Here is an 18,652-nt window from a genome sequence, read left to right as displayed (position 1 = left end):
ATTAGTCTCTAACAAAATGTGGATCATCTACCAGGAACACTACAAAGAGCAAGAGTTCCTGTAGTGTAGTGGTTATCACATTTGCTTCACACGCAAAAGGTCTCTGGTTCGAAACCAGACAGAAATGGATTTTGCATGTTCTATTCATCACAGGTGTTTACTAAAGGTCAACAAGGGCTCTGTGGTGTCATGGTCTGTACTCTGAATCCAGGCATCTGAGTGCAAGCCTCAGTTGAAATTTTCATGTTGCATCTCACATCATCAACTTTGGAACCTCAAACTGAAACAGAGCAGAGAAGTTCAGTTCCTGTAGTGTAGTGGTTATCACATTTGCTTCACATGCAAAAGGTCTCTGGTTCAAAACCAGACAGAAATGGTTTTTGTAGGTTATGCATCTCTTGGGGTGCAGTGAGACAAGAGCCTTCCCTTTTTGTGATGGTTCATTTGCCAATCGACTTCAATGTAAACTTCTTTGAAATCGAAGCTACTTTACTTCAATTACCAATTGGCAGTTCTATGGCGTAATGCACATGTGTCAAACTCAAGGCCCGTGGGCCACATGTGGCCCCCCAGCATTTTATAGGCCAATGATTGACTTAAAATAGGTTTTGAGCATGAATTGACTACAAACTACATTTCAACCAAAGGTTTGTAATGCGCTTCCTAACCAGACGCTCCACAGCGTCCGGTCCATAACTCTTCAACACGCTGACAGCTCCCGGTCAGAAAGACGCTTTTAGTTCAGAGACCATGAGATGATATTCAGAAAGGATTTTTTTAATTATTTGATTTCAGTTGCATAAAGTCTATAATGTCTGCCCATGTGACTTGTTTTTATTATTTGTTTGCTTACCTTTCAACACTGTTGTAATTTTTAAACTGAGCAGTAATTTTACATCCATGGAAACTCAAATGTAATATTTAAAACTTTGATACATAAAATCAGTTATTTAACAATATGAGTTGGTGTTTAATTTATTTTTAACATTGTACTTTTATACATTTATGCTAGGGGCGCCCTAGTTTTCCAGAGCTACCATCTGCAACTTTAGATGCATTCCTTCTCTAACACACCTGGACCATTGACTCATTATAAGCCTCTACAGAACTGAATGAGGGAAGTCAGCCTTTTGCCTGGGGTGTTTTAGCAGGGATGCACTCCTGATTTGTACCGTCAATGTGGCCCGTTGAGGAGGGGCCAATATGCTGAAGTGGCCCTCGGTGAAATTGAGTTTGACACCCCTGGTTTAGGGTAACAAAAATAAGGTTGGCTTCAGAAGTAATGCCACAAATCTGCAAAACATTGCACATCTACCATACTGTGTACAAATGTCAGCAGATCAGCTGCCTTTTGTGATTTTTATCAACTCAAATGTGTATAGTTTTGTTCGCCATTGCACTTTTTATTTTTTGGTGTAGTTATGCAATGAAGATCCACATTTCATTATCCAACTGTGCTTTTATTGTCAGTGTACATTTGCAGCTGCAAAAATTTGATAATGTATCCTTAAATGTTTCATTGTGGAAATAATGTGCAAAAACCAATTTCTGTATTCATAGAAAAAAAATAAGCTGAATCAGTCATCTTTATTTTGATCATTACAGTAACTTTTCTTGTAAATATATTTTAATGTTGAATCAACTTTTTTCATGTGAGCAGGGAATGACTTTCTGCTCCTCTTAATCCAATTCTTCCAGAACTCAATGTCAAACTACATGTTGCCAGTGCAAAATGTCTTTAATACAATGCACAAATCCCATAAAACTCTAGAATATTTGCAATTGACATGTGACAAGACTCATAATGACAAAATATATATTTTTAAATCTTTAACCAGTTCAGCTTCTTGGAGACATAACACTCAAACCCTGATCTTTATTATTAAGTGCTGGTAGCTCATGAAAGTCAGACCATAACATGAAAGGGTCATTATTAAACACCCTTATGTGTCAAAAAAATATCTATCCTCAAGTTTTTATTGTCTCAGTTGACGGAGACAATAAAAACTTGTCTCCATGGCATGATTGGAGGCACAAAAAGTGGAGCAAATGATAATTTGGACAAAATTAGGAAATAGCAGTGCCGTAGAAAACATCACAAAAAGAGTATTCCTGATTCCTCTAGTTACAGTACAAAAAAGCAACACTTACAAAAATTGAGAGAAAAGTTTTCCTTACTGTGGAAAGTAAACAATAAATCAGAGAAACAATACAAAATCAAGAGGATTAACAAATCCTTTATGCCCAAAGAACCCACACCGGTATGTTTTAAAAGTAGTTAGGAATAGGCATAAACAAGAACATTTAATCCAAAAAGTAGGTCTTTTAACTTGCATCTTAAATAAAAAAATAAACTAAAAGCAGCCGTGGTCAAATTTAATAGTACATAAATATGCACGAGTGCTTTGCAATAATGAGCTCTTATTAAGAGCAAATCTTTATTAAGATGTAAGGGGGAGGTATTCTTGATTATGCCGAGGAAGCCACTGTAGTTCCAGTCAGCCTGGTGAGTGGAGAGCAAGCTTGCTGGACAAGGTCAGGTCCTCCAGTATCACATGTGTCTGGGTAGAAAAAAGGAAGACAAAAATAAGACCAATTCTGTTTAGAGGAACATCAATTTAATAACGAAATTATTTCTGACTTACAGCTTTGACATCACTCATCAGAGGCACCCATTCCTTTGACCGCCTCCTTTTCCCTCATCTGTTGACAGTGAAACATAGTAGTGAGTGAGAAGCATGCACAGTTACAATTTGCTTTTCTTATTTGTACATTTTGAAGACTTTTTTTATTTTATTTCTAGTGTTAAAAATATATTCAATGTAGAACAAATGATTCCCACTGAGCAAATGCTCTAGAATCATAGGAACATAAGAACTATATCGTGTTTTAATCACATTATTGCTTATTTGCTACAACAAAGGAAAAGTTCAATATTCTTTGTCAAAGAATGTTGACAAAGAATATTCTTTGTCAATATTCTTGTCAAAGAATATTGACAAATCATCTAATGCACATTAGATGATAAATCATCATCTAATGTGATGATTTTCACATAACCACATTAGATGATGTGAAAATCAACTAATGTGCAGATTCACTGCAGAAAGCAATATTTCTAGCCTTTATTTCTAGCTATTTTAGTGATCATGACTTACAGATAACAAAACCTCAAAACTTAGTGTCTTGGGAAATTATAATAAAGTATAAGATCAATATAAAAAAAGGATGTTTTAGGCACAATTGTGAGCATGTTCATTTCTATGCACTCAATACTTGGTTGGGGCTCCTTCTGCATGAATTACTGCATCTATGCAGCTTGGCATGGAGACGATCAGCCACTTTATGGATTGAACGGATTTTGCTCGACTATTCTCTCTAGATGACAGCTGATTACAGGTGAAAACAGTTAAAAGTATAAAATACAGATAATCCTCTCTCCTTCAGACCAACTTCAGATCCCTCATGTTGATACAGCCTTTTCTCTCCACTGAATTTACTATGAATATGCTCAGAACCAGTAGCCTGAACAACCAGCTTCTTCAGCCTTCACATTTTGGAGCTTACCCTCCTTGTGGAGGAGGTCAATAAGCCTTCTGAACATTTGTCAAATACATGATTGTGTGACCATTACATAACATTTATACATTACAACTCTTTTTCTTTAAATGGGGTAAAATCTAATATTCTATTTTTTTTTACCATTATCACCAAAATGACAGGAAATAAAAGCTTAAAATATTTAATTTCATGTGTATTAGATTTAAATATGAGTTTCACTTTCCTGAAATTGGGTTTAAAAAAAGTTATACTAATAAGTTAGGTTAGTATTTTAAGTTTTGAGATGAACCTGTATGGAGGAGAAAGTGGAGATTGCAGTTTGATAGTCATATCACTAGATGTCACCAAAATTAGACTTTAAAAAAAGGCATTTGTAAAGGTGGATTGATTTTGTTTGATCCATTCAATACATGCAGTCAAATTTAGATAGATTAAATCTGACACATACTTTAATTTACTCTTACAGTACACAGTTCAAAGAAGATGGTTTTAAAATATTTGTATTAGGTCATATCCTCTGTATGAAGTGATGTACTAAGTCTTGCTCACATTAACTGGAACTAGAGATGCATCAACATTTGGGCCGATATCCGAACAAATTTAACTACATTTCATTCACCTCATCTAGTTCCTTCTTCGTCTCCTCCTCCATACGACGTATGTCGTCCATCGACAGCTCAATCCATTTGTCAATCCAGCAGAACAGCTGCCTGTGGAAGTGGGTAAACAAACGCTTTTCCACCTGGACACAGTGGGAGAAGTGGGAAACAACATAAATTGAAATGGAGGGAAACAGAAGTCAACAAACTTTACAGCAAAAGCCCATTTCTACAACAAATCAAAATATGACAATATTTCTTTTACTTTTTGAATGAAGCTCTCCATCTTGTTTTGTAGTCCCAGCCACTTGAACTCAACAGTGACTAACTTGTAGGCACACATGTGAGGACAGTCTTTGTTGTTGGCAAGCTCAGTCTGCAGATTTAGACAAAAAGCAAAAATTAACAACTTAAATTAACTATGTAAATAAAATAAAAAAAAACTTTAAGGTATTTTAATCATAAAATAATATCCTGCACCTGCCACCCAGTTTTCAGAGGGCCTCTTCCTGTCTTCTGTGATTTAAAGATGGCAGGATCCTCTTCCTTTTTGTAGTCCTGTAAAAATCAAGGAAGCATGCAAAATAGCATTGAGACAAGCGATTAAGTAGTAACTCCTTTACTGAATGGTAAGCAAAGACATTCAACTTTTCTGGGTTCCACCATTTGTATATTTGCATAAATCCAAGTAGATTGAAAAACATCCATAAAATCTGGATACATGCATTTTCAGCAGAAATCTCATTTTTCATTATACTTTTCTTCACATCTATAACAAATCTGTTGGAGATGTGACACAGATGGCAAACTAAATGCTGCCATCTGTGTCCCTTTATTATTTTAGGCCATTAACTACCAATCAAAATACTTTTTTTATCTCCCTTTTTTTCTTTTAACAAAGCCATTATAACTTCATTTCTGACCTTATAACTTTCTAAAAACTAAAGTAAAAACAGCTTCTGAAGGTTAAATTTAGAAGCATTAATCAGGGAAGAAACTGAGCTGAAAACTCGGCTTGTTAAAGTTTCTAAAAATGTTTTCTTACCTTTTCAGCGATGCAGCTGTTATCTGCAATGTCAATTTTAACAACTTCAACTGCATCCCATTTCTCCACTTTATGTACCTGCAGAGTAGTAAAGACATTTTCATGGTTTCATTGAACAGAGGACACAAATAAGTGGCAGCATTAAAACAGAAATAGCCAATTACAAAGCAGATGCGCTCTATGAACTCTAGCTCTTGCATTGATAATCTCTCACACATTTGCCAAATGGGGGAGCAATCTGAAGAGAAGTAGTTTAAATCCAGGGGTTTCTGGACAACTCAGAAGATTTTCTGCTTTGCTTGCGTCGTCTTCAACATATTTCGTTGACAATAAATGAATATGAAGCCCACTGAGCTCATTGCAACAACCGGGGTAGTGCGTGTTTTTGGAAATGTGGACATCCAGCTGAAGGTCACACTGATTTTCACTTTGAAAATTACTGCTAAATTTCTTCTAAAACAATCTTCATATGTAAGCTAAATGTATGAGGAAAGAGTCATCAGAGTGGAATGAAAAATGGGCCAATTTTTTATCCAATTAATTGTTAGAATAACTAATTACTGAAATAACTGGATCCCTAATAATGACATACACTAGGGCACGGCAGTGGCATCGGGGTAAAGCACGACCCACGTATGGAGGCCTTAGTCCTCATGCAGTCTTCACGAGTTCAAGTCTTGACCCGATGACCTTTGCCAAATGTCTTCCCCCTCTCTCATAGCCCACCTTCCTGTCTGACAACTGCTAAAGACTACCAGAGTCGACAAAACCCTAAAAAGAAAAACGGTAGTCATTTCACACAATATTCCCATTTGTAATTCAGCTCCTTATAAACTAATATTAACTAATAACTAATATGCCTGTATATTTTAGGACAGAACATTTTCAGTGAATATTAGTGACTGAATCATCTGCTGCTTCAATGCCATATGGTGTCCCACGGGGCTCAATTCTGGGCCCACTGCTTTTCTCTCTTTATTTACTGCCTCTGGGTTCTGTCCTCAGGAAACATGGGATTTCATTTCATTGTTATGCTGACGATTGCCAGATTTATTTGCCCCTGAAGCAGAAGGATGTCCATTCCATCAAACATCTCCTGGCATGTCTAGGTGATATTAAAGCTTGGTTGGCCTTGAACTTTTTAAATTTTAATGAAAGGAAAACAGAGGTGATGGTGTTTGGACCCAGTGGCTCCTGTGAGTCCTCCTCTGTTGACCTGGGACCCTTGGAGGTTTATTTTAAACCTGATCTTGGTTTTAAGGTGGACAGTGATTTCAAATTGGACAGCCAAATCAGAGCCGTGATTAAGTCCAGTTTTTATCATTTAAGGCGATTGGCATCAGTGAAATCTTTTCTTTCCAGGCAGCATTTTGAAACAGTGATCCACGCTTTTATTTCGACTCGATTGGATTACTGTAACTCACTATATCTGGGAGTCAAGTCAGTCGCTGCTCTCACATCTGCAGCTAGTACAGAATGCTGCTGCACGACTTTTGACAGGAACTCGAAAGAGGGAAAACGTGACCCCTGTCCTAGCCTCACTTCACTGGCTGCCTGTATATTTTAGGATTCATTTTAAAATTCTTATGTTTGTTTTTAAATCACTGCATAATCTTGCCCCGGCTTACCTCTCTGAGCTTCTTCACCCCTATATACCCTATCGGTCTCTCAGGTCTGCAGATCAGCTGCTCTCGGAGGGACCGAGATCAAGAAGGAAGCTCAGAGGGGACAGGGCTTTCTCTGTCATGGGTCCTAAGTTATGGAACGACTTGCCTTTGCAGGTTAGAGAGAACCCCTTCTCCGTCCACTTTTAAAGCTCGTCTTAAAACCCATCTGTTTTACTTGGCTTTCAACTCCAGCGGGATCTAGTTTTAAATTGTATGTTTGTTTTTAAACTGTAAGAGTTTATATTTTTTTTATTATTATTATTTTTTAGTATTGTTATGTTGTGTTTTAATGTACAGCACTTTGTATAAGCTGTGGTTGTTTTAAAGTGCTTTATAAATAAAGTTGGTATGGTAATTAATATAACAAGCTGATAGCTATTCAGGATCTTTTCTTGGGTAAACATGGTGCTCAGCAGACATGCAGCTAAAATGCAGCTCTGCACATAGAGATCTTCATGGTATGTTTATTCACATCTTCTTATTGGTTCATTTTAATGTGCCGATTTACTACCTGGTGGTCAATAAAAAACACAAAAAACAACTTATGTGTAGCAGGTTTGTTTGTGTTTTAATCATTCAGTAAAAAGTGAAGTTTGGAAACAACTGATCTGTTTGTACATAAGAAACCTCGAGCATCCTGTGTGGTTTTTAAGCACCCTGATTCACAACTGCAGTGGAGCTGCTGGGTTATACGTGCAGTTTTCGTGGCATCACATTAGAACATAAACACAAAGCTTTATTGTGTCACATTAAGTACCAGAACACATGGGCATACAATGACTTCAATTCTAAATGAAGGATAATATTCATAATCTGAAGAGTACAATATCTGTGTGTTCTGTGTCAATCTAAGATTATTTAATATTTCATTTTACTGCTTTAGGCAGAAGGCAATGGAAATAATTCCCTCAAAATCATGACAGTCTGTGTAAACTTTAATGGGTCATTTTACTGCTATTCTTTTAAACTGATCTTAGTGCACAGGTGTCAAACTCAAGGTCCGGGGGCCAAATCTGGCCCACCGTAGCTTCTTATGTGGCCCTCTAGATAACAAATTACATCAATAAGTCCCTTTTCACAAATCTGTAAAATTCACACACACAAAAAAATCTCCACATTTTTCTCTGATTTTACTGCAAATTTTCTCAAGATTGGTCTAAAACATTGAGTTTAAGTGACTTACTTGATGTCAAGTTATAGTCCATTATAAAAAGTCACATTTAGCATCATACACTAGGACAAATATCATTAAAAAATCCTTATAAAAATGTGTAAATTGGCATCACAAAACCTGTACTTTTGATTGCAAAAAACACTAAAGCAATCACAAAATCTTGGAGGAACCACTATTTATTGATATTTTAACAGTTCATTTGTTTTTTTCCCCAACATATTTTTAAGAACATTCAGATTTTTGATATGGGCCAAAATGAAAATTAGTTTGACACCCCTGCCTTAGCGCTTCTGACTAAAATGTTTAGCGAGTACTTTCTTGGGTTTGCATCAAAGATTGTGGTACACTTTTCTTTTTCTCTTCATTAATTTTACTGACAAGATCATAAAAGTCCCGGCATAACCCATCTAAAACAGTCACATTAATTTTTAAAATGATAATGACTGTGGCCTAAATCCACAGTTTCACACATTCCTCCTGGTCTGCCTGGACTTGAACTGTGAGCTCACTTGTGTGTAATTTAGTCTCCAGTGGGATTACTGCAGAAACTATTGGCATAAAGGTTTTGGGCTTCAGACAAACAGATTTCCCCTTTACACAGCCAGGCTTTTTGCTTAAATGTTCTCTGTAAGTTAAAACCTAAATCTAATAGCAGTGGTGGACATTGTGACTTACGTTCACTTGCTCGCCCATATCAGGCTTGTGCCATGTCTCGATCTTGATCATGAACTTGTCTTTCATATAGGTGTTCTGTAGTTACAGGACAGAATGGTCAATGAGCATGGAATATTAGTGTGTCCAACTCAACTATGATTCACAAATACTTACTGTAAGGACTGTTTCAGAAGAAGCAGTGGATGGTGATGGAAGAAGAATTACGAGAAAGAAAAGAAATTTAAAAAGATGCAATTATAATCTGCAGATTTCAACATAACCATACTTTCTTTCACTGAGGTTTATCTAAATATCTGGGAAACAGGGTTTGAGAAGGAGCTGATCACCCATGCTGAGGGTTCAGTGTGTCACATGTTGCTGTATGTGTGCACTGCAGTGTGACTTACTTGTACGGCAGTAGGGATATGCATTCCAGGCCTTCTCGTGGACCTCAAGAGAACCTTTTGGAGCGATCATGCGGACGAACGGCGGCACTTTGCTGCAGAGACAAACGTGCAAAGTGACTTTTTTCTTGAAAAATATTCCTCTATTGTCATACATTTTATGCTGTATAAATTGAACAAACCCCACTCTATATGCAACATGTATACAGACATACTAGTAGAAATTAATTTAAGGTTTTGCAAAGTTCAACCATAATTAACAACAATAATGATAACTTTGGCATGAAGGAAAGTCAAAGTAAGAGGACTGTGACATGCATGAGGGGTTTGGCTAGCCAAAGGTCACCTACCTCTGCAGGTGGTAGACTTTATGGGTGAACTGCCCCTTCTCTCCATTCTCCTCGTATGGCTCATTGACGAGAACCTCCACACCTTCTCCTCCTCCCGTCTCATTTTTGCTGGCTTCTGCTACTGCGTACAGCTGCCCCACTTGGTACTGAAAACAACCAAGAAATCCATTAAAAAAAAAAAAAACTTGCTCAGTTTTGAATCCAAATCTTTTTAATAACAGCTCTTTCTTAAACTTTTGTAAGTACAAGTTTTGAACCACTTATAAGTAAATATTGTTTCATTTTCTTTATTAGAATAATAACACAAAAGGTCAAAAAAATAATTCCTACTTAATATTCTCACATTACAGCGATAAATGTCAATGTGCTCCAGGGTTTCCTCAAGTGCAGTATAAGCCTGGCGGGCCACCAGACTTTACTTGTGCCCCCACCAGGCTAAGCATTGCTTAGTTTTTTAAGTTTTTTTTTTTATGTTTGCATTTTTTAAGACATTATAGTTGGTGTTCAGGTATTAATCCTCCAATAACGCATAATTATCAAGTGATATATTCAAGTTTCCTGTCAACTTTAAACATTTTTAACTCAAAAACACGACGGGCCGCTGGAAGAATGACTGCCCCAACGCCCAACCACCGGGTTTAGCAAGTTTTCTGGTAAGAAAATGTTTTCTTACCTTTGTAAGGTAAGAAATAGAAATCTAAAAAATGTAGAATGCATTATTCCAATACGCCCCGTTTCTAACTGCCTTTCAATGCAATTACAACTGCAAGTCTTTGGGGTCCTTCACCACTAGTGATGCACCAATATAAAAAAAAATTGGGTCAAACTGCTGCTATGGTTGATAACCAATATTTACTGATGTGTTCTATACATTTCCCTACACTTTCAAAACTGTAAAACCAACCACACCACTTACATTGCTTTTCTGCTTCAGTTAAACACTCCTACCATCCTGCACTGCCTTACAATCACCGTTACATGATCGAGCAAATACCACACGGCCCCTTCAGAAACACGTAAACAAACGGCAATATAATGGAAATTAAAACCAGTTGTAAATATCAGCCGATACCTATATAAAACTGGATGAATCGTGTCTGCAATCAGAAATATTCAAGTTTTACCACAGATTTTTAAGTGGATTTAGGTCTGGACTTTGACTGGGCCTTTCTAACCTTCCCTAGCTAATCTGGCTGTATGCTTACAGTCGTCATCCTGCTGAAAGTTGAACCCAACTCCAGTATTTAGATCCACCAACTCTGATGCTGAAGAAAGGCATCCCCACACCATAATGCTGCCAGCATTTTGTTTCACATTGGAGATTATGTGTTCATGCCACAGTATTCTGCAACACATGTGCAACACATGTTTGCTGTGTCACTTGGTTTGTGGCAAACTGCCAACAACATGATTTCTCTTAGTAATTTCCTTTTTGTTTGTGTAGTGCATGACTAACAGTTGTCCTTCAATAGATTCTTGCACCTGAGCTGTGGCTCCACAAGAGCCACAACTTATGTCTTAGCTGCTTATTTATGCCATCTTTGCTGAGGGGTCAATTGAGACAAACGGTCAAGTCTTGGTAGGTTTGCAGATGCACCACGATTTATTGTCAGGCAACAGATTAAACAGAGCTCGATTGTTGACATAACTATGACTAATTAAGTAATCCAACAACAGTTAACGGGAGTGAACAGCCTAAAAAAAGGCCATTTGTTGAAAGAATGTCAGAGTAGTAAACTGTACAAAAAATAGGTTTTACATTGAAGAATTTAAAAAAAAAAATTATTTGAGAATATTTTCTACCCAGAAATCCTCAAGTGGAAGTTTTAGCTTAACCCATTTCAAATTCTGTAAAAAAAATTAAATAAAAAAAAGTCTGAGTTCTTCACATGTACTTGTACATAAAAGTACTTTTTAAATGCAGCAAAAAAAAAAAAAAAAAAAAAAAAACAAGACGTCATGATAAAGCATACAGCAAAGGAAAACTTTTTGCATTTTAGGAAATAAAATGTTTATTTTGTCATCTTAAAAATCCTTTTTTATGCATTTCTAATATTGTATAAAAATGTTTTAGTGGCTAAATGAAAAATCTGAATGTGCAAAGTTTTTTTACCTGATGAATCATTAAACTAATCAATAGATAATATATTACTAAATTAATCAGTAGCTGCAGCCCCAGTTTGTTCACTAAAAACCTCAGAGACCTTCACAGAACATCTGGATTTATACTGAAATTAAAACACAAGTTTGTTCTGATTGTGGAAGGTGAAGATCTGCCTTGGCCTCAAGTCTCTCTCGGTCTCCGATAGATTTTCCTCCTAACCTCTCCAACCAGTTGGAAGGATTCGTTTCGGGTGATTTGCAAGATTATCTTTAGAGTTCAAATTCATAACGCACTCAAATAAAATTTTCTTTATGAACGGAGTCATCAAAACATAACCATCTCAGCATTGAGATACTAATTATCCCCACATGCTGGACAGCCAAGGCTACAAAGTTAGTGTTTAACTAGGATGCTACATTTGCCAACTAAAGTCAAGGATCTCTCTAAGCTGTTGCTTTGAATGTGTACCAACATGTCTCGGATGTAGTCAGAGATTTACATCTGTTTAAGTCTCAGAGAAGAACATGTGATTAATATGTAAAGCACTTCTAGAAGAAGTCAACACAAATAATCAGGTTGAAAATATTTCAAAAGGTGCTCTGAATGGCAGGAAAGCTATGAAAGAGAAGCTTATAAAGAGCCACAATGACCAATCATAAACAGTTTTCCAACCACTACCAATTTAATACTTTTTCAGAAGAAAAGCAGCTGAGTGAGCTTCTCTCAAACTTGTCTTTCTTCCTCCCAAGTCAGGCAGAACTGCTGTAGCACTGGAAACAGTGACCTGCTCCTTGGGAGTAGTCGGCTTCGTCACACACACCGACTAAACAAAAAGGTCTGTCAACACTGAGACGTCTGGTCCACCAGGGCAGCTGCTGTGTCATCATGAGGCGTGCTTACTAGTGGGCTACAGTTGAAGAGGAAATGCCACATCTGGTGCTTCAAGCAGCCCAACCACACACATAAAAAGCCATAATCTTGTTTTTGGATTCAGACAAACCCTCTTCAACTCAGAGGCAAGGCGTTGCTACAGCCCAACAACTTGTTTCGGTAGCACTGGATGTTCAGCTTCTCCTTTGTGACCAGGAATGTTACCTGCCATGCAGAACCAGTCTGACTTATCAAAGACAAGAGCAGACAGCTCCCAGAAGGAAACAAACGGTCATCAGCAAGTAACAACCAGAAAACAACAATCGTTACAGCTTCAGGCACAGAACTGCGTCTATCAGGCTGGTCAAAGGAAAAGACAGCCTGCTACAGACCGACAGGGTCAAGGCGTGTGTTTTAAAGTTGAACAAAAGCCACAATGACGAAAGTAAAAGGCTGCTATGGACTGAGTCACACAAATAAACCTCAGAATAACTAAACTTCAAGCTTTTGAGTCGGAGCTGAATAAACATTCTGCCATTCAGAATGTGTGTCATTTATTTTTTTGTTACAATAATAAAATTAGTCAGGCCTTTCAGTTTTAACCTCTTTTTCATTGGATTTATCGCAGATTCAAGGTAATTCATTTAGGAAATGTGCATTTTTGGATGTCTGAAGTTTCCAAGTCAGGATTTGTTGTCATTTGTTCCAGATTAGATCTCCATCTAATCTGGGATCAGTTCACAGCCACTTGAACCAGATTCTCTGGGGGAATCCAAAGGCGTTCCCAAGCCAACAGAGAAACAGATTCCCTGCAGCGTGTCCTGGTTCCTAGGGATGCAGACAATTAATCAACTTGCAATTGTTCATTAGATTAAAATTAGTTCCAATCAATTAACTAATAACGTCCACTTAGAGCATTATCATCCGGAAGGGTGTGCTGGTCGTCATTCTTAAGCAGACCCAGTAGGTGATAAAAAAAAAAAAAACAAAGATGGCAGGGCAATCCCAGATCAGCAAAATAATAATAAAAAACTGAGTCAGATGTAGGGTGCAAAATGCAAATTATACTGTTCTGTTTTCAAACATTTTATATGTTCATTCAGCTGAGCTGCATGATGGAGCGGCATCAACTTCTCAAACAAAAATTACTGGTGTGCTACGAAGGCCAGAACATGATACTAATGTTTTATGTAAACATTCAAACATAAACAGCTGATTCCTTTCTGTGACTTGTGATGCAGAATGTCCATATTTTGACAACAAACTGGACACAGTAGTAGCATTTTTTAGACTCTGATTTCTTGCAATTATCTAAACTACAATATATCCTGACCCTTTTCATTCAGTAATTCAGCTGATTATTTCCATTTATCTTGTTTAAAACCTGATAATCTGATAGATTCAACTGACTCAAAATTGAGAGTATTTTAAATAGAAGGTTAGTCAGTAATCCTGAAAGAATATTATATCATTTTGATATAAACTACTGACCATAAAAAGGCCAGAACTGAACTCTGCGTTTCTCTGACTGTAGACACCCTTGATGTGTTGGCATGCATTATTAATCTGTAACTCCCCAGATGAAAACTTCATGAAACCTGATCTAAAGGAAGGGTTCCACTTTTTTAACCGTTTAGCGCTAGATGAGAAGCCTAGCTCTTGTGTCAGAGGGATACATTCATCTGACCCAAGCATAGTGTAATAGGAGCCAGTTCGGCCGCTAGAATGGCTGATCCAACTTTGGGAAGTAAACTCTTATTATTCCACCTCGACTCTGTCAAAAATATAAAACGGGTAACAGTAGCCATCCGTTTGAGTTGGATGATTTTGAATGTTGAAACTGCAAATCCACAATAAGCATTAGGATTGCACATGGCATCCCTAAATTATATCCAATGTGATCCAAGACAAGATGGCGTAAACATCCCTGTTGCTCAACTATCAGGTGAACCAACTTTCCACACTGAGGGGAGGAAAAGCTGGCCACAAGACAAACTGGGTACATGCTTGAGTGAAATGCTGGCTTCTGCTCTGTGTGGCACACTAGTGGAAAAAAAGACTTCTCTGTTTTACATGACATTTGGATTAAAATGCACAATGAATAAAAAGGGAGGGACCCATCTAACAGTGCAGGGAGAGGTGAAGAAACAGAACCTGCTCACCTGAATATTCAGGAAAAACCACCATTACAGTAAATTAACCCCGACCAAACACACACACGTAGCTAACACTTAATCTTCAACAGTGATTGATCAACTGTTCAACTGCCATTGTTCTCCAACATGAATCATCTTGAAGAGGCAGCAGGGTCAGAATCGCAAACTGAAATAAGTCAGTCACCAGCATTCGCTGCCGTTGCACACAGTGGCGTGAAGCCATCTTTGCTCATAAATAATCACCATCTGCTTAGGCAGGAAAACTAGAAAACATATTTTCAACATCAGAATGAGTGAAAATTCCTACATCTTAGGAAAGCTGCCGATAAAAAAAAATTGGCACAAAATTCTGACAGCTGCATCTCTGACTGTACAACAAGTAAGTGAGAAAAACAAAACATTCTGCAGATAAAAGATAGCGGGGATCCAACACATATCTGAATATAAAACATGTACACTCTGTTGAGGTCAATAATCTTGTATTTTTATTGATACGATTGAAAGTGAAGTAAATAAATGAGTACCTCCTCGACTGAGATGGGCAGGACAATCTGGCTGTAAGAGAGAGAGGAAAAGCAAACATAACTCATTAGAGGACACACATTAGCAGGAAGTGATGAAAACACACTAGTTAGATTTACTGCTGAGACATCATATCTGTACAAGGAGAAATTATAAAGCTTTTCCTCTTTTCAGTCAAACAGTGATTACATAATCCTGCGGGGTTTATAGGAACAGTACAACCTGCAAATACTAATATTTACCCAGGATAATTAAAAGTTCCCAAGAAGGTACAGTAAAGGCAAAGCCACTTTCAGATTTAAGCCGAGTTTCATTGTAAAACTACTAACTACTATATATACTTCTTTTTCTGGAAAGAAAAAAAAACACACTTTAATAGTATTAAACACTCCTGATAGTATATTTGATCCATAGTGAAAGGATGGCCTTCCTGGTCCACTCAGAGATGAGGAAACACCTGCATTTATGGCTTTTACTTCAACACACAACTCATCTAACTTCCACTACACGTGAGCTGAAATATAGAGTAGGACTCAGTGAGATAAGGTCCGTCAGGCACAGGCGAGTAAACCTCCAGGTCAACAGGTGAAAACCAAGGCCTCACCCCATGGATCACACAGTTATAAAGAAAAGATACAAACATATGTTTATTTTTCCTGTTTACACACTGCTCAATCAGAACGTCGATGAAAAAAGTGCACTTATGCAATACACAATGTACACTGGGAAGTAGCAAAGCATGTGATCTTCTGCTGGAGTCTCCAGTATCACAGGAACTAAACGAGCAGGAAGAGGAAATTATGAAGCCGCAATCAAGACGTGTCCCGTAAAGTGAACAAACAAGTCTGTAGTTTTTAGTGGAAACTTTGCCTTCCAGTGCCTGTATGCGTTCTTTGTCCTCCTATACAATAGAGAATTAATGACGAACTGTTGTCAGTCTAGCGGAGCTTGAATATTTCATAAGACAGATCAGAGTGGACGAGGAGCTTTTAAGGCATCAACCTGTTCCCTACTGGGCTAAAATAAGATCAGATGTTCGGATTCAAAAGAGGAAAACAAACAATTGAAATGGTTTCATGTTCTTCTAGCACTAGTATGACCTAAAGGCATATCCAGCTTTATTAGGGATTGTAATTAACATGGCTGAGCCTGGTAATGTACTTTGCACCGTGGTCAGATGACAGTTAGAGCTGGACGTCGTCCCAGCAGTGATGTGCATATGACAAGAAGTGATAAACTATAGGAGCTCATAAGCCCAAACACTTGTCTTGTAAGGAAAGTTTTAAAAGAAATGCAGCAACAACGTCCTCTTCTAAACTTGCCGGTATGTTTCATTTAATGCAGTCCTACATTTTATTAAATAATGCTTCTTTTTAGCGTGGGATAATGGTTTCAGGAAAGGAAATGGAGCGAGGGAATCCCTCACTGCTCCGTTAGCCTCCGTCTCCCTGTTTATTAAACCGCTCTGAAGCCCAATTTCAACACTTGACTCCATTATACCGCTGTTTCAGGCGCAATTTAGTAAGCCTGTTTAAGCCGAAGTTTCATATACTCAGGTAGGCGTTCACCTGGACTTATTTCTAAATACTCTTCTTTGCATGTTTGCTAAACCAAAAAAATTGAGAGAAACAGGAAGAAATCTAAATGAAGTTCTGCGTATAACAACTCCGGGATTAGATACTAAAATATGTGAAAAGACGCCGCTTTTGAGGGAAAAAAAAGCAAATAAAAGTGAGTCATACAGTACGAAACATTCACTTTTCATTTTTAAGGTCTAGTTAACAATTTTCTAGCAGTTCAATAGATTTTATTTTAGTTCAAACTTTTCAAGTCGTCGAAGTGAAATGGAAACAAAGCACCGACTTGAAGTCAAAGCGTACTTACAACTCCTTAATCAGCATGGTGGCTGTGCGTCCGTCCAAACGTCCGTGTCCGAGTGTGGAATGAGCCGAACCGAGCTGTTCATTCACTGCTTTGAAGGGACTTTTCTTCCTGTTAGATGCCGTGTGTGTAGAAGGGGCGCGGCCGAGGAGAGGAGGAGTCCCCACCTAGTTTCAGGTAACAAGCAGTTGCGTTCAGGTTTTGTCGGAAAATAATCAACCAGCTTTACCAGTTTTTCTCGAGCCAAACGTTTCGCTTCTGGTTTAAATACGAACCAAATGTATGCACCGCACAAATAAAATGTAGTTTCATACTGCATGTTGCTATAAAACTACTCTTTGTTTTTATATCCACCCCTGGAATTATGTGAAATTGACAAACCAGATAAGTGACTATTGATATGCCAAGTATGCAGTGGCGGTGTTTCTGATATGGGCGATATGGGCAGCCGCCCAGAGCGGCCTGAGCTCTCGGGAACACTCCCTCCTCCTCTACACACACACACACACACACACACACACACACACACACACACACAAACGCATAGACAAGCCTCCTAAACCTCAGACCCAAAAGTTTGAACCTCTCTTGCCTCAATTTAGTTTAAACAGAAGCAGAACATCCATGTCCATAACCACCAGGAAAATGTTTGTCTATTTCATTTAAGGACTACATTTCAAAGAAATAATGAAAATTCAACTGTGTTTAATAGAGTTATTACGTCTGTTATTCTTGTCCCTTATGAGTTCTATCTGAATCTTGTCTTAGTTTATTGCTAATTTATTGCCCTCTTGCTGAGGGCAAGAGAACAGATTATCTTGGAAATCTGGCCAATTTTCCAAGAAAACTGGCCAGCTGTTCCAACTCATTAAGGTTCGCAAGCAATTGCTTCTACTAACAAAATCATTTGCAGATTAAGACTGGAGCCAGCATTTGTTTCATAAATGCAAATTACAAGCAATTAAGCATTTTCTTTTTAACACTAGATGGTTCAGGTATTTTTTTTCTCTGGTTGACCTGGAAAAAAGGTTGTAGTTTTAGTTGTGTCAGTCACTTAACTTCATAAATTGAACAAATAGGTTTAAAAAGTATTTTAATAAAAAAAGAATTTGGGTCAATTCTATAATTTTTTTGGCAGCCCAGCTGTACATACATAACAATGCTGTCCAAATATTACCTTTAACATGGAAGTGTGAGACCTAGTGATTTAGGAAAGTATTGTTTCCCCTTTTCTAAATCACTTGAAAACAATTTAGAAAAACACTCAAACACTCCTGTTTTGGTGCCATTAAAAACAGGAGACAAATATACAAATAATTGTTTATTTCATATATTCAAACTTTTTTTTTTCCTTTCAGTTGAAATAACATATTTTGAAAAGTCACCGACAATAGTTACACTGTGGAAAAGACCAAAAAATAAGTCATACAAGGTAAAATATCATGGAAATGCACAATCCTGTAAACTCAGAATGGGAAAAAAGTAAAGACAGACATGATAGGAAAAAATACAAAATGTCAAGTGGAGAAAAAAAGGTATATCTTTTTTTCCTCTTATATCCCCACTTTTACGCATCACACCTACATAACTATTAAAAGCTAACACCCAAAATTCCTCACCAGGAAACAAAACAATCCACTGAAATGAACAAGAATACACAAAATC

At 37.5% G+C, this 18,652-nt stretch overlaps 1 protein-coding gene across 1 annotated transcript; it reads right to left on the bottom strand.

The window, feature by feature from the left end:
- Nucleotides 1-1,559: 1,559 nt before the first annotated feature.
- On the bottom strand, nucleotides 1,560-17,127 carry LOC103145211 (phosphatidylinositol transfer protein alpha isoform-like). The gene is made up of 12 exons (XM_007562561.2): nucleotides 16,991-17,127; nucleotides 15,109-15,139; nucleotides 9,455-9,600; nucleotides 9,108-9,199; nucleotides 8,875-8,882; nucleotides 8,722-8,796; nucleotides 5,206-5,283; nucleotides 4,641-4,718; nucleotides 4,426-4,536; nucleotides 4,181-4,303; nucleotides 2,646-2,703; nucleotides 1,560-2,561 (listed from the first exon to the last, which is right to left on the bottom strand). The coding sequence occupies exons 1-11, from the start codon at nucleotides 17,005-17,007 to the stop codon at nucleotides 2,656-2,658; spliced, it is 807 nt and encodes a 268-aa protein (XP_007562623.1). The 5' UTR covers nucleotides 17,008-17,127; the 3' UTR covers nucleotides 1,560-2,561; nucleotides 2,646-2,655.
- Nucleotides 17,128-18,652: the final 1,525 nt, after the last annotated feature.

This window comes from Poecilia formosa, unplaced genomic scaffold, assembly GCF_000485575.1.
Source record: "Poecilia formosa unplaced genomic scaffold, Poecilia_formosa-5.1.2 Scaffold138, whole genome shotgun sequence".
Classification (NCBI taxonomy): domain Eukaryota; kingdom Metazoa; phylum Chordata; class Actinopteri; order Cyprinodontiformes; family Poeciliidae; genus Poecilia; species Poecilia formosa.
Note: the sequence above shows the minus strand (reverse complement) of the source record. Positions and strands in the feature narration are given on the sequence as shown.

What these genes read in the sequence shown, in the direction of transcription:
- LOC103145211 (XM_007562561.2), bottom strand. An exon ending in AAAGTCTACCACCTGCAGAG is followed by an intron (nt 9,200 to 9,454) that starts GTAGGTGACCTT and finishes TTGTCTCTGCAG; the next exon opens with CAAAGTGCCGCCGTTCGTCC. An exon ending in ACAGCTGCATCGCTGAAAAG is followed by an intron (nt 4,719 to 5,205) that starts GTAAGAAAACAT and finishes TGATTTTTACAG; the next exon opens with GACTACAAAAAGGAAGAGGA.